The 23,591-nt window shown below is 48.2% G+C and overlaps 10 protein-coding genes across 10 annotated transcripts; 6 read left to right on the top strand and 4 right to left on the bottom strand.

The window, feature by feature from the left end:
- Positions 1-708: 708 nt before the first annotated feature.
- On the bottom strand, positions 709-1,404 carry FSUBG_12956 (P-loop containing protein; the record flags this gene model as incomplete). Its single annotated transcript, XM_036677796.1, has 1 exon — positions 709-1,404. One exon carries the CDS (start codon positions 1,402-1,404, stop codon positions 709-711), a length of 696 nt encoding a protein of 231 aa, XP_036531575.1.
- Positions 1,405-1,619: 215 nt separating this feature from the next.
- On the top strand, positions 1,620-7,010 carry FSUBG_12957 (NAM7-nonsense-mediated mRNA decay; the record flags this gene model as incomplete). The annotated part of the gene is made up of 5 exons (XM_036677797.1): positions 1,620-2,501; positions 2,547-3,126; positions 3,171-4,369; positions 4,421-5,860; positions 5,931-7,010. The coding sequence occupies 5 exons, from the start codon at positions 1,620-1,622 to the stop codon at positions 7,008-7,010; spliced, it is 5,181 nt and encodes a 1,726-aa protein (XP_036531576.1).
- Positions 7,011-8,913: 1,903 nt separating this feature from the next.
- FSUBG_12958 (uncharacterized protein) lies at positions 8,914-9,263 on the top strand (the record flags this gene model as incomplete). Its single annotated transcript, XM_036677798.1, has 2 exons — positions 8,914-9,027; positions 9,087-9,263. 2 exons carry the CDS (start codon positions 8,914-8,916, stop codon positions 9,261-9,263), a joined length of 291 nt encoding a protein of 96 aa, XP_036531577.1.
- Positions 9,264-9,473: 210 nt separating this feature from the next.
- Positions 9,474-11,042, bottom strand: FSUBG_12959 (lignostilbene alpha beta-dioxygenase I; the record flags this gene model as incomplete). Its single annotated transcript, XM_036677799.1, has 1 exon — positions 9,474-11,042. The coding sequence occupies one exon, from the start codon at positions 11,040-11,042 to the stop codon at positions 9,474-9,476; it is 1,569 nt and encodes a 522-aa protein (XP_036531578.1).
- Positions 11,043-11,530: 488 nt separating this feature from the next.
- Positions 11,531-13,789, top strand: FSUBG_12960 (uncharacterized protein; the record flags this gene model as incomplete). Its single annotated transcript, XM_036677801.1, has 5 exons — positions 11,531-11,591; positions 12,007-12,884; positions 12,936-13,042; positions 13,088-13,377; positions 13,569-13,789. 5 exons carry the CDS (start codon positions 11,531-11,533, stop codon positions 13,787-13,789), a joined length of 1,557 nt encoding a protein of 518 aa, XP_036531579.1.
- A 919-nt stretch (positions 13,790-14,708) lies between these two features.
- Positions 14,709-17,991, top strand: FSUBG_12961 (transcriptional regulatory moc3; the record flags this gene model as incomplete). The annotated part of the gene is made up of 3 exons (XM_036677802.1): positions 14,709-16,384; positions 16,814-16,938; positions 16,991-17,991. The coding sequence occupies 3 exons, from the start codon at positions 14,709-14,711 to the stop codon at positions 17,989-17,991; spliced, it is 2,802 nt and encodes a 933-aa protein (XP_036531580.1).
- A 1,699-nt stretch (positions 17,992-19,690) lies between these two features.
- FSUBG_12962 (uncharacterized protein) lies at positions 19,691-20,130 on the bottom strand (the record flags this gene model as incomplete). Its single annotated transcript, XM_036677803.1, has 3 exons — positions 19,691-19,744; positions 19,795-19,842; positions 19,894-20,130. 3 exons carry the CDS (start codon positions 20,128-20,130, stop codon positions 19,691-19,693), a joined length of 339 nt encoding a protein of 112 aa, XP_036531581.1.
- Positions 20,131-21,017: 887 nt separating this feature from the next.
- On the top strand, positions 21,018-21,871 carry FSUBG_12963 (uncharacterized protein; the record flags this gene model as incomplete). The annotated part of the gene is made up of 2 exons (XM_036677804.1): positions 21,018-21,180; positions 21,219-21,871. The coding sequence occupies 2 exons, from the start codon at positions 21,018-21,020 to the stop codon at positions 21,869-21,871; spliced, it is 816 nt and encodes a 271-aa protein (XP_036531582.1).
- A 393-nt stretch (positions 21,872-22,264) lies between these two features.
- FSUBG_12964 (ADH5-alcohol dehydrogenase V) lies at positions 22,265-22,734 on the bottom strand (the record flags this gene model as incomplete). Its single annotated transcript, XM_036677805.1, has 2 exons — positions 22,265-22,516; positions 22,567-22,734. The coding sequence occupies 2 exons, from the start codon at positions 22,732-22,734 to the stop codon at positions 22,265-22,267; spliced, it is 420 nt and encodes a 139-aa protein (XP_036531583.1).
- Positions 22,735-22,806: 72 nt separating this feature from the next.
- On the top strand, positions 22,807-23,408 carry FSUBG_12965 (monooxygenase; the record flags this gene model as incomplete). The annotated part of the gene is made up of 2 exons (XM_036677806.1): positions 22,807-22,925; positions 22,991-23,408. 2 exons carry the CDS (start codon positions 22,807-22,809, stop codon positions 23,406-23,408), a joined length of 537 nt encoding a protein of 178 aa, XP_036531584.1.
- Between the last annotated feature and the right edge of the window lie 183 nt (positions 23,409-23,591).

Consider the following 23,591-nt stretch of genomic DNA (forward strand, 5'->3'; position numbering starts at 1 on the left):
ACCATTACTGGTCTCGGACATCTGTGCTGACTTGACCTGCATAAATGAGACAAATGTTTCAACATAATGACCTCACCGACCTGCCCTATTAGACAAGTCGGTACTGGATTCCTTGCGCGAATATTCGACATATCAATGTCGCTAGTGTGCCGTGTCTCAGACAAACAGACAGTAAACCAATGAGGGAGAACGTACTCGTCAACGATCTGCACCAGCTAAAGCGGCCCGCCGTACTAAATAGGACCTGGATCGGCGGATTACCCTGTTGGGCCAGTTCTTTGTGGAACATCATCATTCTATCGCCTATTATGGTATAGTTTTCAACTGGTCGCTCTACTGAGATATCTCTTGAGAGTGATCAGCCATCGTTGGGGCATATCCGGTGACGCGGACCCCTTGGAGTCGATCCATCTGACGCGACTATTAGCTATTTACTCTTTTGAGTTGTTAACTGGCTCATAGTTGCGGACGTGGTAATAATATTATATACACCTATTAGACCCCGTGTTAACGGGCGCAATGGAAACAGGTCGTTTACATCTCCGAGTCAGGTCTCGCCGTACACGCCGTCAAAGTTAGCATCGGTTCAAAAGACGGCCATCTCGAACCATAGTTACAGTCTGAAAGAATTGGAAATTACTTGACTAACATCCGTAATTATGAAACATAGTTCGCGTTATTCATTTAGTATGAGCCAACTAGGCTGGTTTACTCCTTGTGATATCGACTATTGAACTGATTGTCCGTCAAAGATTGCCGTCTCTCAGTCCACCTCGCCCATACGAAACCTGCCCGCTCTGAGATATCCAATACCGCGCGAGGCACTACAAAGTACTCCAAGCCAACCCCATCCAACATTTCGCAAAAGTCGTGAAAAATGTGCATCCACTCTCCATCGCTTCCAGGCATCAGTCGCACGCCATCGTCCATCAACCACGGCGTGCCCGCTTCACAAACCACAATCAAAGACCTCTCCATTCTGGTCTTGACATCCTTCCAAGCTGGGAGTTGCTGCAACGCTTGCACGGCACCTGGGGCGGCATATCGCTTTGCATAGACTAGCGGATCAAATCCGGAACGGTCGGAGATGAACCAGCTGGAAGTCTCTAACGCTTTCTTCTCGGAAGATGCTTGCGCTTCGAGGATGAGTTGCTGAAGTTCGAAGCACCTGATGGTAGAGGTCTGGATATCGTGAGCTGAGTATTTATGCTTTGCGAGGACAGTCCTTGCGACTTCAGAGACGATTTGTGGCTTGTTGATTGATGGGTCGACGAGCTGGTGTTCTAGGTCAGTCTGTAGCTTGTTGACGAGTGTTGTCTTGCCAGTGGATTGAGGGCCGATGATGTAAATATTGGGGATAAAAGCATTCGAAGACATGGTGAGCTTGGTAGAAATGAATGCCATGGCGTATGCTCTCTGATTGTTGAAGTGAGGGGGTCAGCATGCCGTGTAACACCAGCGCCCAATGATATTCACTGTGATTCATTCACGGTGCTAAGCTCAATTCCGTTGGATGAGCTTATCTGAATTTCCCTCTAACCTCTCAAGCGCGTCCATTTCCCTCTTCTTATCTCACTCTCACCCACACTCTCAAGACTCTTCCAAGGCACTCAGTTAAGATGGCTTCCCAGAAGGCCGATAAAGGCTTTCATCACACACTTCTTCCAAGTTTAAGCCTCGAAGACATTGTCTGGGATTTCCAAGTCCCGAATCTTCCATCACCATCTACTCTGAAGAAAGCCAATCTCATCAAGGCAATCGCCCTCCAAACCGACCTCAAAGAATGCAAGCATTCCATGATCCTCAAAGTTCAGCCCAACACGCCAAACCGAGCCATAGCCGAGCACCCAACCGACCGATTAATGCTCTTTTCCCTCGAAGCCTTCAAACCACTCGTTTTCGGCGCCGCAGCCAAAGAAAAGCTACCAGCGCCAGATCTTCAGCCCCGCACGCGCCAAGAGGTTTCCGACTACAGCATCAAATGCCTTCGTGCTGGTATCATTCTAAACGGCGTGCACTATAATTTCTATGGGCATAGTAATACGCAACTCAAGTCGCGGTCATGTTTCCTCATGGCTGCGACAAAAGAGGACGTTTCGAGACGGATTGAGAGCATGGGAGATTTTACAAAGATGAAGACGGTGGGTAAGAAGGCCAAACGGATTGGTCTACTCTTTTCATCTTCTAAGACGGCCATGATCATTGATCCCGATCGATGCGAGGATATTCCAGATGTTGAGACAGATGAGTACGTCTTCACCGATGGCTGTGGATTGATTGCGCCCAGTCTCGCACAAGAGTTGGCGCGACGAACAAGAATTATCTTTCGAGACATTCGATACAGGCCTTCGGTGTTTCAACTTCGCTATCGTGGCTACAAGGGAGTTGTCACTGTTGATCCCCGAATGAAGAAGCAAAAGGCACTGCTCAAGTTTCGCAAGTCAATGAAGAAGTTTAGCGGCGGCGATGATCACTCTTTTGCAGTAGTCGAACATTCCAAGGTAGGTCTGCCAATCGCCATTATTCCCTGTCACTTATCATCCTAGCCTTTTTCGTACGGGTTCCTCAACGACGAGAGCATCATTCTCCTCCATGCGTTGGGCATCTCCCAAGATACCCTTCTCTTGAAGCAGCGCAATCACTTCAACCTCTTCAACAACGCCAAGTCCGACTTTCGTGATGCATTCCGCTTCTTGAGCTACGTTAATCGCCCCGATCTCGCTGAACGCGTTCTCCTAGAAGGACTCGAGAGCGTCAAGTCCCAGATCAACGGCCATGTCAACGACGAATTGAAGAAGATGTTGAACAAGCAGGGCGGCCAAAAGTGTCGCATCTTTGTGCAAAAGTCCCGACTCCTCTTTGGTGTATGCGATGCATGGGATGTTTTGAAGGAAGGCGAGTGTGCGGTCAAAGTAACTCTGGAGGAGAATGGTTTGCCACATGCTTTGAAGAACAGTGAGATCATTGTTATCAGAAACCCGTGTCTTCATCCGGGCGATTGGCAGAAGTTCAAGGTAGTTGAGCGGCCTGAGCTGTCGCATCTGGTGGACTGTATCGTCTTTTCGACGCGGGGAAGAAGACCAGCTGCTGATCTTATGTCTGGTGGTGATCTAGACGGTGATACATGTGAGTGCATCCAAGTATCCCAAGTGTATGAGCTGATCAGTTAGTCTTTGTATCCTGGGACCCCGACCTGATCCCCTCAACAGTCTCAGCTCCAGCTCTATACCCTGGCGGTCGAGAACCAATCCAGTTCCGCCCCATTACAGACGACGACCGCCTCGTTTACTTCGCCAAGTACCAGAATGCCTCTCTGGGTCAAGTAAAGAACCTATATCTCGATTGGGCTCGAGTCTCTGGCCCCATGAGCGCCCAGTGTCAAGAGCTCAATCGACTCTTCTCGCAGTGTGTCGATGGCAATCGGATCAAGATCCCCGACAAATTGCGCACTGCCCCGAAGCCACTACCTGATGCTCCGCCATTCATACTCGATGTTCTTCACGATGACGCGAAAGAATGGGTTCGACGACTGGGCCTGACGCAGGATGGCGATATGACAGGCTATGATCTAGACACTATTCAGCTCTTGTTCAGTCGTGAAGATGTTGCGATTGGTGAGTTTGAAAGCATCAAAATTGCATATTCATGGTGTCTCAAAAACAATGCATCATTTGAGAGCCTGCTTCATCTTTTTGACTTCAACATCCTCACAGCAGATCAAAAAGCGTGGGTCCTCGCTCATGTATCAGGGTCTGCTACCGTGACGGGATTAGTTCAGAATGCGCTATGCTCATCTGCCATACTTTACCCACCAGAGCTTCAACGATTCCACCTCGATTACCCCGGAATTAAGTGGAAGAGAACATACGACTCCTCGATTGATCGCCTTGCAACCTTCCATGACGCAGTCTCCACGAACTTGGAGCTGTTCCAGCGCACGTTGATCGTATTCCAACCCGACGAGCGATTATCGCTTGCAATCTACATCCCCAAGAAGATTGAGCGTTCACAAGATTGCGTTATCAACGACACTGGGCGCCTTTTCGCTTTCCCACATTCCCAAGGACCCCAAAGACAGGCTCGCCTCTCGCTACCGACCAAGATGCAGTACCAGCTCTACTGTGACGGCAACGTCTTTCAACTCTTCGAAAAGCAGCGTGGAAACTCATGGGTCTTCATTACTAGACCTGGGAACAATGATCAAGACTACCGCGATGTGCAGAACAAAGGCGACAGACGCAGAAAAAGACAAGAAGTGGTTGATCAGGGAGAACAGGCTGAAATCATCGCGAGCATTGCGCTTGACAAGTTCAGTAGGGGACTTCAGACGCATATTGGGAGAGTGAATAGGTCTCCTATCACAGCTGCAGTAAGTCAAGTATTCTCATTCAATCGGGCGATTATCGCTGACTGGTCACAGGAAATCTACGTCATTAGCAATCGAGACGTAGCCTCAATGCGAAACCTGGATCTTTGGCTGGAACAGATCGATACCACGGAAACAATGCCTCTATTCTCTGAGGAACCGAGAGATTACTCTGTGCCCAGTCTCAGTGATGTCTTATCGCATTCCGATCCGTCATGGCTCATTGAGATCGTGAGAGGCAACGACATGTCTACTCTCGCACGACTGGTATCAGTAGAGCAGTACCAGCAAGTATTTCAACTGGCCCGGAAAGCTAGCGACAAACAGTTTCTCATGCATTGCTTTGAGCATATTCTGATCAACATGGAGAAGGCTACTGTCGACCACAAAGATCTGCTGAACGCGATGCTGCAAGTTCTAGCTGTTGAGCCCACTCTAGCTATAACCTTGACACCATTCCTGTCGTCATCCCGTTCGGACAAGAGCCAAGACCTGGTTATACTATTGGAGGCATCACTCTTGACGATTCTACGGGCATTCATCTTGTCCGCCAACACCATGGGCCAGCTCATCTTGGAGCCATTCAAGAGCATCCTTTCCGCTATCACCCCGGGTAGTTTATCGCTGCTTGACCTCGCGATGCTTCTGGAACTTGCAGCATTGACGATTCGATCAACAGATCTGGCGCTGGACCTCTTTCTGGTTTGTCTGCAGCCTAATGCGTCTCGCTTCATGGTATGCGACCAAAAGGTAACCGACTATTTAATGCGAAACATGATCGCCATTGCCATGGATCACATTGAAGAAGCCGAAAGTGTGGCGAAGAGACTGCAGGGTCTCTATGAACTGAGGCTATCTCCCAAGGATAAGAAAGGGAATCTGGTTGAGATCGACTTCAGAATCGACACAACAGGAACACCGAAGAAGGGATCTCACGTAAGGCTGATGACGGCTTCACTGCCTTCAAATATGTTGGTAGGCAACAACTACTCCATCGACGCACTCGTGACGATGTCTGAGACGGGTCGTGCGCGCTTCGAGTGTTTCCATCCGCTTCCACCTTATTTCAAAGAGTGTTCATGGATCTTGGAAGACTGTGGCCTATTCGTCACGTCCAAGTCCATGATTGACGCTCTCAAGGACTTATGTATCTACCAGGAAGATTGCTGCGGTGTCGCCAGCATCATTTTCGGTCTTCCATCCCCCGACATTCCACAACCAGACCATTCCTTCAGCAGGAATGAGAGACTGAACGACAGCCAGAATCAGGCTATCAAGCTGGCGTTGAACAGCTCCCTTCTCTGTCTTTGGGGACCGCCTGGGACTGGCAAGACAGAGACTATTGTCGAGATGATCTGTGCTTTGCAGACAGCTAACCCTAAAGCGCGTGTTCTCGTGACGGCGCCGACACATAACGCAGTGGATAATGTGATGAGACGGTATATCCAAAGTCTTCAGAAGCAGCCATTGGCCCGGAAGAGTCAACCCGATCTAGTACGAGTATCGACAGAGGCATGTTATCCATCACCGATCCTAACTCGTGAAGTCAGCTAACTTTGTGTAGGTGCGCAAGGTCGCAGATGATTTACGCAAGTATACATGCGACGCCATGGCAGGGCAAGAGATTCACAACGACTACAAGGCTATGAAGAAGGCCGTGGAAATGGTCAAACGAAGCGACACTATCTTCACAACCTGCATCGGAGCAGGCATCGGATTGATTCGCTCAGAGTTCTTCGACATCGTGATTGTCGACGAAGCGTCTCAGCAAACAGAGCCGAGCTCAATCGTTCCACTTGTGAAGGGCTGTTCGCAGGCGATCCTTGTTGGAGACCATGTACAACTACGACCGACTGTCAATCAGACTGCATTGGCACTAGACTTTGACGTCTCGCTCTTTGAGAGACTCTACACCGAAGCCAAAGGCTCCAAGGCTGATGGTAGCTTGACAACGTTGATGTTGGACACGCAGTATCGTATGCATCCAAAGCTCTGCGAGTTCAGCTCGAGACAGTTCTACGAGGGAAAGCTAAAGTCTGGCATCAGCAGCTTAGCTAGACCGCCGATCAAGTCTGACTTCGCATTCCCCCCAGCAAAGGTCACAAATCAGAAGGGTGCCTCCGGGATGGGGATGCAAGACTACGAGCGGGCCATCTTCATCAACTGCGACGCAAAGGAAATGCCAGGCCAGAAGTCAAAAGAGAACAGAGGACAAGCAGAGCTCTGCCTCCACATCTGCAAGCTCTTAACCAACCGTCCAGAGACGGAGGCCACGACGCACTCAATCGTGGTCTTGACGCCCTATACTCGCCAAGCCGAAGTCCTCAAGCGGATGCTCTCCAGTATACCCCACAAAATCGAGGTATCGAGCATCGACGGGTTTCAGGGTCGTGAGGCGGACATCATCGTGTTTGTGACGGTGCGGTGTAACGAGCACCGTGAGATCGGCTTCTTGAAGGACATGCGAAGGATGAATGTTGCTCTGACTCGGGCAAGATCTGCGCTGATCGTTATTGGGAACCGGGTGACGTTAACCGAGGGGACGGCAGATGAGGACAGTGCGGTTTTGTGGAGGAAGTTGCTTGGAAGCCTGACGGAGGTGAAACTAGAGGCTCCCGTCAAGGACTTGGCTAAGAAAGGCTAATGTTGTAAACATTACTTTATCCGCTCACTTCATAGGCATAAATCTCACACCGTCCCAGCTGGCTAGCGGTAAACAGAAAAGCCAGCTTCTGCGGACACCTCGGACGAGCCCCCAAAAGTGCCCCCTACAAAATAGTGCTGTACGCGGATTCGGGACCTCATGAACACCGATAGGTCCGACTCTAGGGGGTGTACATATGCCGAGATCCGAAAGGCAACACGTCCATAGGGCAGAAGGGGTCATGCAGTCATCTTTTCACATGAAACGCCACATTCGGCATACTATTCGTCGATCATGCCGCGGCATTAGAGTAAATCAGCCGAGTGAGGCCACCTTCCTGAAATGCCGTCTTACGTGAGGTCTAGATTTAATGCCTCTTTGCGGCACATGACTGAAGGCCTTTGCCCCAGGAACCTAACCTTGGGGAGCAAGACATATCAGGCGGTGCTATAACGTGTTAAAATGAATGCAGCAAAAGGTGTTTTTTAAGTTTATGCCAAATAACTAAACTTACGCTAAGTTACTCTTGCTGTCACCTAGCATCAAGGTCTTGAGTTTTCTTTTCTTGCCTCCGCCTGCCAGCCTAGGCTGTAAATGGAAGCAGTTTTACGGAGGAGAGGCCCGTTGAGTGAGGGCGACCATACGCTATACGGAATAATCTGCGGCCCGCGCCGCATGTAAGTTCCGAGTAAGACAACCGGGCCAAACGGCAGTCGTGGAGAAAAGGGGCCTGCGGACTTTATTGCATGAGCTAGTTAAGTCACACCTACGGACTTGAGAGCTGAAGGAACTATCTGAGTTGCTCTAATTGGGCATGATTTACGAGACTGGTGAGATGAAAACAAAGTCACTCAAGTGCTTATGGTCACGATGGAATTGGTTCTGAAACAGAGGCTGAGTAAAAAGCGTCGAATAAGACAACTGTTGTACAGTTTGAGTTTGTGAGCCTCACGCGCAGGATCGTGCATTGCTCTGCCACTCTTGAGTAACAAGTCAGACTGCCTAGGTACATTGAGAATAGAAAATAATTCACCATCAGCAAATGGAGAAACGAATTCGAGGCTAGCTAGTCCTGGGGAAAGTGGACCATCAATCGTAGGAATCTCACCCGCTGCATTAGCTCTCGTACTCTCACGTCGGACTTAACCCTGCCTTGCAGCTCCCACTCTCACAAGTACTTTCACCTACGTAAAACAAACACAACTGAATCACAAATATTCCAAAAAGAGAAGACGGTGCACGGTTATTCTCGTCCGTGTTGATCAATTATGGAGCTCAACATCTCGGTCCCGAACTCGCAAGTGGAATCCGAGCTTGCGGCACATGCACTCTTATTTCCCGCTCGGACTATCGGGCGACGTGCCACACACGTGCAATTCTGAGCGTCTATGTTATACGAGGAGGATCCTTGTAAACCCAACGATCCTCCCTTATGCAAGTGTCGTAACAACGACTTATTCGCCTCTGTGACTTGTTCACTAACTATTACTGCACTGAGTAGCGAATAGAAGTGATACTAGTACGGTTTGGTCAGTTAGTGTAGCTTGTATCCTAGTATGTGTAGCCGCTCATTTCCTAAGTGAGAAATACCTCACGGTGAAGCGATAGCCAATGAGTAGAGCGTCAACCCGAGATGATGATGATGATGATGATGATGGACTAATTTCTTATGGTTGAGAACTTTTGAGAGGATTCAGTTGCATGAGGCGAAGTGCAGCACAGACTGTCTTGGTGAATCGTGAGATGAGCACTCTCTTGGGTATCACTCATGAGCGAGCGTCAATGGTTTGCCTCGTCATAGCTCCTCAAGACTATAAGAAGTCGAAGGCTTTCGCAGACTTTTCACCTCATCATCCTCACTCATCCACTCAACTATTCAACCTCATAAGATTCTGCAGCAATCATGAAGGCCACTCTCTTCGTCTCCCTCCTCCTCTCTCTCGGCGTCACTGCCACTCCTGCCACCGACACCGTCACCATTGAGGACGGTGGTTACACCTACACTGGTATCGACAAGGTATGCAAACTCAACTCTCTACAATCATCTCAAAGCTGTGCTGACAAAGTATCTCGCAGCCCCTTCTCGCCCTCCGTGGTCTTGAGGCTCGTTGCAGCTGCTTCCCCTGCTACTCTCCCCACGCGGACTGCCAGCCCGGAAAGTGCCAGTGCGCTGGTAACTATGGCTGCTGGTCTTGCGGCGGCGGTCGCATGCAGTGCCAGCCCGGCCCTGGATCTGGACAGTGCTGGACTTAAGTTTATTCGGTCTTGATTTTGATGGGGACTCTACAGCAACGGGATGGAAGTTCTTATCTGCAATTACTCCAATGACCGGATAACAATAGCCTGAGATATTGGGATTTCTTGATAACTAGTCACTCGTTAAAATGCAAAGCTTCCTACGCGATATAATTTCCCAACTTAAGACTAACGGTAATGACTAAAGCCTACGTCCCGCCTGCACCCTCATGCCAATGGCTCCAGAGCTCCTCTTCCACTGATTTTAACCTCTCCAATCTGCCTCACAACTGCCCCTTTAGACGCCCTTGTCCTACTGTCGATCCAATTCCCATGTACCTGAGCTTTGAGATGCATAGGAAGCTGTATGAAAGCAACGGGCTTCTCAAACTCTTTCGTGTCAAGAATAACAAGTTCACTCCTATTAGCAACACGCCGCTCAAGCATTGCGATGATCCATCCATCGCCCTCTGGCGCATCAGGCGTACGAGGAATAAAGATTGGCTCTTGGACAAGAGAGTCCTTGCCCGCAAAGAACCACTTAGTTTCACCAGTGCTGTGGCTATGCATAGCTAAGCCATTGAGTCCGTGGAAGATATTTGTTCCGCCTTGGGACGTCTCGGGGATAAAGACGTTCAAGAAGAGGTATTCGTTTCTCTTGGTCATGAAACGCTCGTCTATTCGCGGAAACTCGGATGGCACGTCCAGAATGACCTCTGGGTCTACCATCTGGGTCCCACTTGGGGCATTGACATCGATCTCCCAGCGAACAAAGTCAGCTTTGGCGTCTGGAGCTGGCATCCTCCCGTCCACGGGTGGAAAAAACGGGAAAGCATTGTCGTGAACTCGAGATGTCTCCAGATACAGTTTTCCATTGTCTTCCTCCCAAGCGCTACCTGCGTGGATGTTCATACAGTTCTTCCAACCGTAGACGCGGTGTTCTCCTTGCTTCCATGAAGCTGGAATATTGGAAGTCTTTCGACGTGGAACCACAATGAAAGTAGCTGGGAGGCTATAGTCCCAGGCCCAATGCTGTTTGCCCGCTTTCATCCTCTCCACATTGGCCTCAAAGGGCCAAAGGATGAGGACGATGAAATTTGGTGTGACGACGCAGTCGTGGATGGGAGCGCACCAGGGAGACTCAATCCATTGCTCATCATGTTTAACTCCGTTCTTGTCCAGCGAGTAAATGACTATATCTCTAGTCGCTAGACCCTTGGCCTCGTAGCCATAGACCACGAGTTCATCAGAGAATGGATCAATTTTCGGGTGCGCTGTAAATGCTTTTGCCTTGACCTGCCCCCCAAATGGATCGTAGCAGAGAGTCTCAAGGGTATCAGGGTGCATCTCATAAGGAAGTGCAGATTCCTTAAGCGCCAAGAGACGATTGGCCCAGTAGACCATGTTTGTGTTGGCAGTGGAGTCAACGGCGGCTCTCACACAAGGATGATGCGTAAACGGATTTCTATACAGCCCGAATAAAGCCTTGCCGGCTTTTCTCTCAAGCTTATAGCGTTCCGTTTCGACGTATTTGATCTTCATATCAACTCGACCATCGCGGATTCTAAACGCAGAGACGTGACCGTCGCCGTCGAGGGGAACATTGTCAGGGTGAGGAGGGACGAAAGGATCGCACATGACTCGGTAGAATGTTCCGTCAATAGCAGCTGGGATTTCACCGAGGACAACGAGATCACCGATTTCTCCTTCGATTCGACAGGGGGAATTGGACCCGGCCAGGTCGAACGCCTGGGGCCATTTGGACTTGAGGCCATGATGTTCTTCTGGCGGGGACATGATGACAATTACTCTTGCGGTTAAGAGTTTTTGTAGTTGAATAAATGGTAAAGCATTGACTCCTCTTCAATTTGATGTCGTAATAGCACGACGCAAGGCCGTTTATAACTCTATGAGTCGGTCATGATACGTCGCAGCCCCACTAACTTTGGAGCCGCGATGTCTTCCACCTCCGCACTCTCGACAACCGTGACTAAACTGAATTTGGTGCAAGTGACTCGGTTTAGCATGTGGGGAGAGCGGGAAAAGTCCACCGCCACAAAAGCGCAAAAGACCAATGGCGATGAAGCTATTGTCACTTCCCCGCATTTTTCTCCAAACAAGGTTCTAACTAATCACCAAACGAGCCATGATCTGTATGTGGGATTGTCATATCGGTAGTTCCACTGCCTTTCGCCCGGAGGTATCTTCGGTCGGATCTTGTCAGTTTCACGGTTAGTTGACCTCATACACTCAGGCATGGCCTGAGTTGAAGTGTCAATCACACCATGGCCTCCGCCGCAGCTCAGTCTCAGCAGCGCATGTCAGCTCTATTGCCCCGGCGTCCAGGTATGTACAGCAGCCCATGTCCCTGTAGAGCTTTCCTCAACTCTTCAGTTACTGACCCCCCATGCCAACCTGGAAGGAACCTCAGACTCGCCCTCTGTTTGTTCATTTTGTCAACGGACATTCACTCGCAGGTATGTCTTTCTCGCTCCACTATCCCAGCCACGTCTACTAATGATGCTCCTCAGAGATGCTCTCAAGCGCCACTGGGGAATCTGCAGGGTTCGCCTTGAAAACGGGTCAGAGATACCAACTCTGCCTGCTATTGGACCCAGATTCAAGAGACAAAGGGCCTGCAATCGCTGCATCCGCCTGAAGCGCGGTTGTGATCGCAGTGTTCCGTGCAGTACATGCAGTGTGCGGAACTACGACTGCTCTTATGAGCGGGTAACCAGTTCCAGGACATCAGTGATTTCAGAAGGATCGTCAAAACCAGAGACAAATGGCTTATCCCAACAAGAGATGTCCTGTGGTGTTGCTAAAGCAGCTAACGCGATGCCTGTCGTCTTGTCTGACTCCATTGACTACTCACTAGAGTGGCTTCAATGTGAGTCCCTTCCATCTCCAGTCCTCAACTTTGATGTCTGGAATAGTATCAACGTGAGTGGCCTACATCTTGGACCTTGCTTCGATCATGTCACCACACGAGAAAAGTTGGCTTTACCATTTCTGAAACGATTCACCGAGTCACCTGGTATCGCCGATGGTTTCGACTGCGGTACCTTAGCTCAGAGACGCCAGCTGAACAAAATCAACGACGACTCTTCCTGCGAATCTTTGGTCGTCAAAACACGCGAGATTATGGGCATTATAAAGAGAACTTTGACTCGACCTCGACTATACTCCAATGTAGGTATCGAGTGGTCTACCATCGTCGAAAAAGCTTGCCTCGACTTCTTTTCGCCCTGCAATCTACACAGATTCTTACGGCTATTCTGGTCCGGCTGGTATCCCAACAGTCCCATCATCCACAAACCAACCTTTAACCCCAAAGCGGAACTTCCAGGGCTGATTGCATCAATGGTTGTTCTTGGGGCATGTTTATCTCCAGACTCCAATGACTGCCTGCGTGCAATGGCGTGGCTTACGCCAGTTGAGGAAGTAGTCTTTGCCGACAATATTCTGTATGATGACTCTATCATTGCGTCTTCGGACCTAGTTGGGGATGAGGCGTTAGTGTGGGGTAAGCTGAAGGCGCTACATGCTGCGTACTTTATATGTATTGCGCAGAACTGGGAGGGGTCGAAAGAGGGGAGACAACGTGTTCGAAAAGATCGATACAGTTGCATTGTCTCGGTACGCCTCAGCTTATTAGTATCTGCGACTTTTGCTAATGGTTCCGGGCAGATCGCTAGATCCTTTGGTCTCTACAACTTGAGCCTAGTGAAGTTGGATACTACATTCCCCACTCAACAGAAATGGGCGAGGTTCATACTCCTTGAAAGCATGATTCGGTACATCTAAATCGAGCTTTTAATAGGATTCTGCTGACTACCTAGGACGGCAACTTATATCTATCTTCTCGACTCCGCATTCGTTCTCTATTATAGACTGCCACCGAGGGTTATATCACTTGAACTCAACACCGGACTGGTCTGTCCCGAGATCTGTTTCCAAGCAGAGACGGCAACGGAATGTTTCCATCATCTCTACCTGATTACCAAAGGAACTCCGGACCAATCACGACTGACAGTATCGTCTGCTGTCAGACTGCTATGCTCACCTTATGAAGTAGACCTCAACATGTTTCACTCTCTCAGTTCTTTCAACATGTTCACACTTGTCTCTGGTATGTTCAACGTCCTTTCTCTTTCGTTTCTGACGAGAGTGCAGCTCTTTGTTGTCTTGTGTTCCAGTACCAGACAACTCTCATCGATGCATCACAAATAACCCCGGTAGCTACAGGCCTAAGCCGCTGGATATGGTTGTGGCTACAAGGCAATCATAAAGTGGTCAATTCTGACGGCTACTTGCTTGAAGGAATGTGGAAGCGCGTCGGGTTTATGCAATATGCTAATGAATATTATCATCTTGCTTGTGCAATGCTTGAGCGCTGGAAGCTCACCGAGAGACAAATTGGCAATACCTTGGCCGCCTGGGCAGCACCGCTTGGGTCAGTACAGGGTATCCCAAAGTATGACGATGGGGAAATGGTTCAGGTCAAGGCTCTCCTTCATGACATGGAAAATATGACTTATTGATCAAGTCTATATGTGCAATCTGTTTAAATTATTGCCTGTAGAAGAATTGTTATCTTGAAAGAGCTTATGGTAGAATGTTTTTACTTTCCCAATGGATTTACCTACAGCTCAAAATGAGTAGCAAAGCTTGAGGAAGCGCAATAAAGGCGCGTCTCCCGCCTCTTTTATTTAAGGTTTCTGAACGTTTTGCTTTTCTGGAAAATTGACCAGTTCTTTCCACATATGCAATTCCTATACCTACATACTACACATACTAAATAATTAAGCATGGCTTGCAGGTAACCCTAGACCTGCTCAAATTAAAAATAGATTGGTCTAACTACTTCTGGAAATCCAAGCGAGCCATCTACCCATCGCTCCTGTTCCAAAGAGTCATTTGACCTATTTTTATCTCCTTTTTGACTCGGTAAGGACTCCTACAGCAGACTTCATGACTCGCAGACACGGCCTACATCAGCAACAGGAGAAGCCAAACGCGCTAAGTGCTTACCCGATAATTAACCTGATCTTAACCGCGAGCCTTTGCCTTCTAGTAAAAGCTAATAAACACAGTCGAAATTACTCCGCAGGGGTCGTTTCAGATGGGGATACTAAATAATTGACGTCTGACTGCATGTCCCCAGAGTCAGCACCGCTTATCGTTTTCCGAAGCCCAACAAAGTGCCACTATCCTCTAGTACTGTAAGTCTTGTACACTTCAATACATCAATTGCTTGTGATTTTCTTGCTGCGATCATCAGAAATATACCTTTTACGTGCAATTCGCCTCGTTGACGCCGGTTGGCTAACGCACTGGGAGGGGGTAGTAAAATCCTTTCACCACCAATTGAATGTCGAGAGAGCGACTACGAGTTTTACTTAGGGCTTCTCAGCCGCGACATCGCAAGGGACTTCCCAAGGCTCGCACTGGTTGCATGACATGCAGGTGAAATTAACGAGATCCACTCCCCTCACATCGCATGCTGACTGGATCGATCCGTGCAGAATCCGCAAGATCAAATGTGACGAGGCGAGGCCGGGCTGTCAACGATGCATCGGCACTGGTCGCAAATGCGATGGCTATGGAGACACAGACAGTGTGACCAAGCAGACACTCATCATTCGAGAGCGTCCACTTATCACACGTGCTCTCAATCACGATCTTGGGGTAGAGCTGAGCTTGCATGCTTTTGACTACTATCGAGGTCATGTCTCTCACCAAGTTGGCGACACGATAGACAGCGACTTCTGGGGTGATCTAGTACTACGACTTGCACCTACCGATGCCGCGATACGGCATGCCATCTCAGCAATCAGCTTAATGTATGCTGAAAAGACAAAGGATACAAGAGACATCTGTCCCAACTACAGACCCGCCATCTTGGAATACAATAAAGCCATCCTCGCCGTTCGGTCATGGCCCTTGGCGACGGAGTCGAGAGTTAAGCCTCTACTCGTATGCTTGCTCTTTGTCTGTATTGAGTTCATGCTAGGTCATGAGCATCAAAACGCAGCCAAGATGCACATACTTCAAGGAAGAAGGCTTCTTGCAAACATCAAGGACCGCAAAACACCAGAGACTGACATCATTCGACAATACTTGGCCCCCATATACTTACGAGTTGCATATGTCGGTAATGATAGAGTTGAAGTCCCACGGCACCTCTTACAAATGACGACGGCGCCGCTCAAATTCGCTTCCTTGGCTGACGCGCGATGCGTCTTATATTACCTCGTCGATATCGGATTCACTCTTATCTATAAGGTCAAGTCGTGCCGCTCAAAGGGCGCCAATGAAGAAGTTTCGGATACTGAGGAACATACTCTGCAGTCAAGGTACAAACATCTCACCCGTGAGCTGGCGAACTGGCGTCATGCCTTTGAAGCGTACCTTGCGTTTAGTGATCTTGATGGGTTAGACACAAGAACTGCAAAGCTTCTTACACAGAGGCACTGTCTCATGATAGTGTTCCTCGACTCGATGATTTCAGGGTCAGACTATGTGTGCGATAGGAACGGTCTATGCGATTTGTCCATTGCCACTGATTGTGCAACTTTTGTGGTAAATTACGACAATGATAACATGCAAGGGCCATCATTCACCTTTGAAAGTGAGGTTGTTGGGCCGGTTTACTGGATAGCTGCCAAATGTCGACAACCTCTCATTCGGAGAAGAGCACTCGGACTGCTTTACGAGCGAGAAAAGACCAATCGGGTGGAGAGTCTTACAATGGTTAGGCATACCATTGCCATGGCTACAAGGGTTATCGAGATCGAGGAGGAGGGACTCGAGATATCACGTGGCACTAAACTTATCCAAGATTACCCAAACAAGTATGAGATTATCTCAAGAGAAGAGTCTTGCGAATGGGCTGAGAGCTTTCTGACAGACCAGAAAGAACAGTGGCCTGTGCTATGGGACCTTGGAAGTCACTGCTCTGACGTTCCAACCAAGTTGGCCAGGATTACTGCTGTGAGGGAACAGAAAGAACTCGCTGAAGGTTTGGCTAGAGGCTGGCCTAGAGAACGGCTTATCTGGCCGTATGGAATTACCAAAGAACGGAGAGTGTTAAGTGTTGTCGTCAAGAAACACACTGCCGATGATCTCTGGCTTGAGTATGTAAGGGAGCCCTTGACGGCTGGTGGGAAGTATCGAGTTATGAAGGAGCATATACGGTTTGCATAGCGATAAAATAACCTTTGTCGTATCTGTCACTGAGTTTGGCGCTATTACTCTTTCACTCAAATCCCATCTGGATCCGTTAGTAATCACCATCAAGCACAAAACTCGGGGTTATCTATATCGCCGGCGATAACGCAGGCAGCCCCACAAATAACTCCGGTCTATTAATAAGCTATAAAATTTTTTTCCTAATTAATAATTAACAACACTTATACATAACGCATCATACACTATAACATTCCTAATACTCTTTATATATATATAGTAGGTTCTATTATTTGGCTCTTTGAAAATGTCTTATTCATAATCCAAACTTATTTACTTATAGCATCTGATTCCACCTTAGTTGAAACTTTCATAAGCAAGATGTCGAAACTCTTCCAGCCTCTTGAGGTCGCTGGCTGCTACTTGAAGCATCGCATGGTTATGGCGCCTCTTACCCGGTTCCGTGCCGAAGATAATTATGTTCCCACGGACATGATGAAAGGTATGTTCGGCCAAGTTTTCATATGTTCTTGGTTATTCTAACCGTCCCTTAGAGTACTACACTCAACGAGCCTCTGTTCCTGGAACCCTCCTGATCAGCGAAGGCACCCAGATTTCCGAGCGTACTCTCGGAATCAGGAATGTGCCAGGGATCTGGTCTCCGGCCCAGATTGCTGCTTGGCGCGAAATCACCGACGCTGTCCATGCTAAAGGGTCTTACATCTGGTGCCAGCTATGGGTCCTAGGCCGCGCTAGTAACCCTACTCTCAGGAGCGAGCTGGGCCTTGATATCCTCGGCCCCAGTCCTATAGCAAGCTCTCCGGATCATCCACTCCCTCGAGAGATGTCTGAAGCGGAGATCCAAGAAGTTATCGAGGACTACCGTATTGCTGCGAGAAACGCTATTGAGGCCGGGTTTGATGGAGTTGAGATTCAAGGCGGTGGTGGATACTTGCCTGACCAGTTTCTTCAAGATGTCACCAATAAGAGGACAGACCGTTGGGGTGGCAGCATTGAAAACCGCGCCAGGTTCCCTCTCGAGGTTGTCAAAGCAACTGCGCAGGAGATTGGATCCAGCAAGGTGGCCATGCGCTTGAGCCCATGGAGCGACTTCATAGGCATGGGCATGGACGACCCTATCCCGACTTTCACTTACATCGTCCAGCAGCTCCGCTCCCTAAATATTGGATTCCTTGACCTGATTGAGGCCCGTATCCGGGGAAACGACGATGCTGACTGCGGCGGGGACAATGATGTGTCTTTCGCCGTTCATGCCTGGGGCAAGGAAGCGCCCGTTATGATTAGCGGAGGATTCAATGGCGAGTCTGCGCAAAAGGCTGTCGATGAGACTTACAAAGACTACAAGCTGGCTATTGTCTTTGGTCGCCACTGGACAAGCAACCCTGATCTGCCTTTCCGCATAAAGGCGAAGATTCCGCTTGCCAAATATGACCGCTCAACTTTCTACACGCCGAAGAGTAGTAAGGGCTATGACGACTGGGCGTTCAGTGATGAGTTTTTAGCATCAGTCGCCACTATCCTGACTGCTAAATAGATTTAGCTATAGATCTAACAGATTATCCATTATGTAGCCATTTGTACCTTTTTCTCCAATGACACTGTGCGGACTGTTTAATAACGTCATAGCTATCTTAAATTTATATTAATAGACAAAGTCTCCTAGCCTGCCTAAATATCTAGACAAGGACACGTCGTCGAAAATGAAGGCCAATTTCGTCCTCCGTGGATTCCATTGATCTGCATCCAATCACCTGGAACTGCAAGAATATTCATATTATCCGAGATGAAAAACCATCTCCGTCTGGCAGCATCTCATGTGTGACGATTAGTCAGGCAAAGCGCTGCCAAATAAAAAACGACACTGGCTGTGCATATCTCGCACGGTTCTCTTACCCTGTCTCACCTGTAATATGTACTAGTGCCTCACTTGTCTCACAACCTCACAACATCTGTTTGTACGTGTTGGCCGCCCATACAACGCCACATTGATATTGTGATACATTACGATGCCGTACTATAACTACGAAAATAAGCTATCGGATCTCATTTCCTATTTGAGACTCACTGTCGTAGTCTAGAATTGTCCTTCTCGCAAGTAGCGGGCTGAAAGGCAGAGGCAATTTATGATACCACTGGCATCACACCAACGTACCAATCCTCTCTGATTAAGTATGTAAGCAGGCTCCGCTGTTCTCTCTCTGCCATTCTTCTCAAATCAACCGACTTTAAGACTTTAGATCCATCGCTGTCACACTTCTAACTATTTCTCTACATTGATCCTCATTTCATCGTGGGCGACACACGATCCATTGCGATAACAATCGTCAACTCAACCGATTTGATACTCATGCTTTCTCAGGACAAGTTGAACGACGGCAATGGGGTAACTTCTCCACCGGGTGTCATCAACCCAGGAGATACCCCACCGTCCTTCGAAGCAACTGCCGGTTTTCAAGAGAATGGCGTTGACGGTGGCGTCGTTTATGCCAGGCAAATTGGTCTCGTTACATTTATCTTCAACAACTTCAACAGTGGCCTGAACACATTTTCTGGAACTGTTGAAAATCCCAATCATAAGATTAGTCATTCGACTGGTGCAGATCAAGCCGATACTGTGACCTACATACTTGATAAGATTAATTTCTGTGCCTGTCTTCCTATCTGATTATATTCTTACTCTTTATGCAAAGAGCGATCCTACTAGCTAGCCAATTCTTAACCACTTTCAACTTCTTCAAAGAAGTGGTAATAATGGGCCTATACTGGGTCTTGACGGTCATAGTTTTACTTTCTCTGGGCGCTGTGTTTCTCTTTGTTTCACCAAATGTTTTGTGGTGAGATGAGCTCTCAGCTACAAGTCTTGACTGTAAATAACACATTAGACTTCTTAAAGTATCCAAGTAGCAGGAGCATAAAATAACATCAAATTGATATCTATAAATGACCATACCGTCTAGTGCGGTTCCTGAAGCATTTAGTAATAATATATCCCTCAAGGCTTAGTATAATTACCAAGGTCCTTTCTTCAGGCCAGCTCACCAGACCTATTCTTCCTCTTGAAAAGCTTATATAAATCTTAAAAAGCGTTACCAAGGTAATTAAACTATCGGTAGTGCAGTTCTAAAACATGTATCATATACTAATAACTGTTTGAATATATAGATATCTCGAATAAAGTCTGTTTTCAAACTGCCATGTCAAAGTATCTATAGTACCAGAAATCTCTCAATCCTTTACTCAGCCTCAGCACCCTGAGCGCCACACTTGTCTTCACAGTAATAAGTAAACTGTAAACTGATAAGTATTCTGCAAATGATACTAATTTTGTTGATCTTACCTCATCGCCACCGATGTGGCCCTCGGCTGAGGTGCAAATCGTTCCATCCTAGTGATAATTAGCCATAAAACAATCAGGCTTAGAGGAGCTTAAGCTTACAAAAGTACAATCAGTACATGTGTCCCACCACTCACCACCAGTGTTTCGCTGCTTATACATATCGCAAGCACACTGGGTAGCATCGGCAAGGACTTCATAGGTGGTTTGCCAGTTGTAGCTTGGGCTGAAAGGGGTTCCACCGACCGGGGACGACATTCTGTTAGACACACAGGCAGCAGCCTTGTGCGTAGCAGCGTGAGCACTATCGAAGGCTTTAGTTTCCTTGGGAGAAGACATTGCGGGGCTGCTTAGACATGACGAACCCGCTGACGGCCAGGACGGCCACTGTGAAGAGAGAAATCTGCATGACGAAGAGGGGACAATAAGATATGATAGGTTGAGGAAGTGGGATTCGATTGTAGAATTTCTATGGTAGTCGAACTTGGGTCTTTATACAATTGGCCTCTATTCTTCATATGATGAACTTCTTGCCGGTCCGAGAAGAGTCTGTGTGATAGCTAACGATACAAGAGTCGATACTACAAGTCTTTGATCCCAAACAGGATATTCGTAAATCTATCATCGGTGAAGCCGTGTATCGGCAGTTGAGATTGGTATAATAGTCGCGCCTATCAGGTAACACGGATTTCATAGCTTCATGCCATGATTCAAGAACCCAGTGTAGAAGAATCCATAGTATGTATCTATACGAGCGGCTGAAACTGTTAGTTTGTTAGCCCCACCAATGAACTAACTGCAATATAAGTTAATCATCCTCAGCCCTGAAAGACATGAGACGATTCTCCACTTATGAACTACAGAACCCGCGCCAGAAGAGGAAAGTGCGTTATTTACTTACCCCAGATTAAAGTTTATTAAAATAGGGATTGGCATCATGCTTAAGAAATGTCAAATGCATCAGTGACGTAGGTAGCATGCGTAGTCTATTTTCTGAACAGCACTAGGGGACCGTTGGACTTGGTGTTATTACGCGACATGAAAATCAGATTTCAATACTGGCGTTGAAACAAATTCCAATCTTTGATCATTCAGTCTGAGTATCCCGCTCAAATATAAATACTTGGCTGTCTCCGACTTAGCCAAGAGTAAATCAACACACCAACTCATTCAATCATATTCTGCTCATCTCTCATATCACAATCAAGCCTGATACTCTTTCGAAGATGCATCATCTCGGCCTCGTATACGCCTTGCTCATTTCTGCCACTAGAGCGGTTCCGGTCGAAGATTCCCCCTTCCCAGGAGCCATCAAGTGGACTCCTAACCACAAAATTCAGCCTAGCGATGTTATTGTTCCTGTAAAGGGTGTTTGCAAGTTGCCATTCCGTAAATCATTTCGAGCATATGTGCTGATAACCACATAGCCTACGTCGTCAACGAGAAAACCTATCTTGCCAAGCTCAAGGCCGAAGGCATCAAGATCGGTGCTCCCGAGCTGGACCCGTCTTGGATCTCGTACAACAGCACTGATCTGACCAAGCCCAAGTACCCCAAGGTCTCAAAAGGTCAGGTCGGAAAGCGTGACGACTGTGATGGCACCTTCTACATCACCACCGACAAGACTGAGACCTTTGTCGACTGGGACGTGCAGATGTCGCCTGTTGTCTGTGCCGTTGGCGACATGGACATCAGCGTGTCTTCCGGCTACAGCGTTTCCAATACCGTTGGCGGAAGTGCTGGCGTCGATCTCACCTTCGTCAAGGACAAGCTGGCTGGGTCTCTTGGCATCGACTACAGTCGAACCTGGACCACGCAGACCTCAGTCATCACCAAGGCTACTATCAAGGACGGCCAGTGTGGTGTCATGATCACCAAGCCTCTTACTACTCGTCGTTCTGGTCGTCAGTTCCAGGGCTGTATTGGTTCTGCCACTGAGATTGGTACTTGGTATGCCGACAGCCGTGGCGAGGGAAGCTACAACGGCATCACCTGGATTGAAGGTGCTATCTCTGCTTGTTCTAAGCCTGGTAGCAACCCTCCCCTGTCTCGCTGCAACGGACAAGGAAACTTCCGATGAGTGGAGGGGAAGTTGAAGCGTGACGGGCGATGATATAAGACTGGGTCTCTGTACTTCCACGGCGGAATGTCCAGAAGGAAGGTATTTCAAGTCGTTTCAGTGGGTGTCATCGAGCATGTGCTAGATTACAGTAGGTTAGTATATGTTACTATGATACATAGATATAAATGTTAGGGTTTAACACATGGCAGATCTGTTTAATCTGTGGGTTCAGTGCCTGGTACTTTTAGTATGATAGCTTAATGTGCCTCCTTGAGATGTTATAAACTTTGAACTTAGTCGGAAGCCGCGGGTACCGTTGCAATTAATCGACACATATCCACTTCGAGCCACTCGTTAAGATATATCCTCGTAAAAGATGAGATATTACCTAAGTCATCTTATCTCTTGTCGTTATATAGAAACATCAATTACAGCCCTTCCAGGGAGGCTACCCTCCTCGAGCATGTCACAGAATCTATCAATGTCATGCAACGTCCCTTTGGTTAGAACAGGACGAATCAACCCCCTTGCTGCAAAATCCAGTGCTTCGTCGGCTTCCCTTTTGGTGCCAACCAGGCTTCCAACGATGTTTAGCTTCTTTCCGATGATAAGAGCAGCCGGCGATCCGGCCATGACACCGGGAGTTTTTGGAATACCAAGCGCCTGTAGAATTTGTCAGTGAATGTAAAGAGAAAATGAAGGATAACACTGACCACCATTGTTCCCCGGATTCTCAGGGTATGCAGCGCTATGTCATATGCTTCCTTCGATGGAGTAGCAACGAGAACCCCGTGGGCACCGTAGGTAGTGATCCTCATCACCTCAGCCACGACATCCTTAGAAGAATCAATGAACGTGCCAGCTCCTAATCTGCGACACATTTCTTCTTTTTCCTTTCCGATGTCAACAGCAATGACTCTCATCCCCATAGCCTTTGCATATTGCAATGCAAAATGTCCTACACCTCCACCAGCTCCGAGGATGACAAGCCACTGTCCGGGCTCTTGACTGCCGTTCGCTTGCAAGCCGCATATGCTGAGAATCCTCCGCACATGATAGGACCGGCCTCCTCGTCCGTAACCCCATCGGGTATCTTGTTAGCGTATCTTCCATCAGTGACGCAATATTCCTGAAAAGTGCCCGCAACCTCCACGGCGTGGTGAACGACCTGCAAGTCCTTCCGCAGATGCAACCTACAGCAGCCAAGATTGTCAACTATGCCCGAAGTCCACTATGGATCAGTAGCACATTCGCCTCAGAGTTCACACCGGAGGGAAAGAACTTTACATACACTAAACAAGAGATCCAGGCATTCAAGGATGACGAGGAAATGTTTTTCCAGCTCCGGCATAGTATCGAGCATTCAATGAACAAGTTCTTCAGGGTGTCTGTCAAGGACAGCCCAGAGCAAAGATACGCCTTTCGGGAATTCAAGGCAAAGATGGAGGCCGTACTCAATCATGACCCTGATCTGTGTGCCAGGCTTATCCCGACATTTCAACTCGGCTGCCGGCGACTGTCTCCCGGTGAGAACTATCTCGAAGCACTACAGTAAGGCAACGTCACCCTCCAAGACGAACCTATCCAGGAGGTTGTTGAGAACGGCATCCGCAGCCTCACAAAGACAGAGGGGTTTAACATAATTGTTTGCGCGACAGGATTTGACGTCAGCTTCGTTCCGGGATTCAAAGTCGTGGGTCAGAATCAGGGTTTAAAATTCCCATAGGTACCTAATAAT

This window comes from Fusarium subglutinans (genome assembly GCF_013396075.1).
Source record: "Fusarium subglutinans strain NRRL 66333 chromosome Unknown NRRL66333_c0000300, whole genome shotgun sequence".
In the NCBI taxonomy this organism is placed as follows: domain Eukaryota; kingdom Fungi; phylum Ascomycota; class Sordariomycetes; order Hypocreales; family Nectriaceae; genus Fusarium; species Fusarium subglutinans.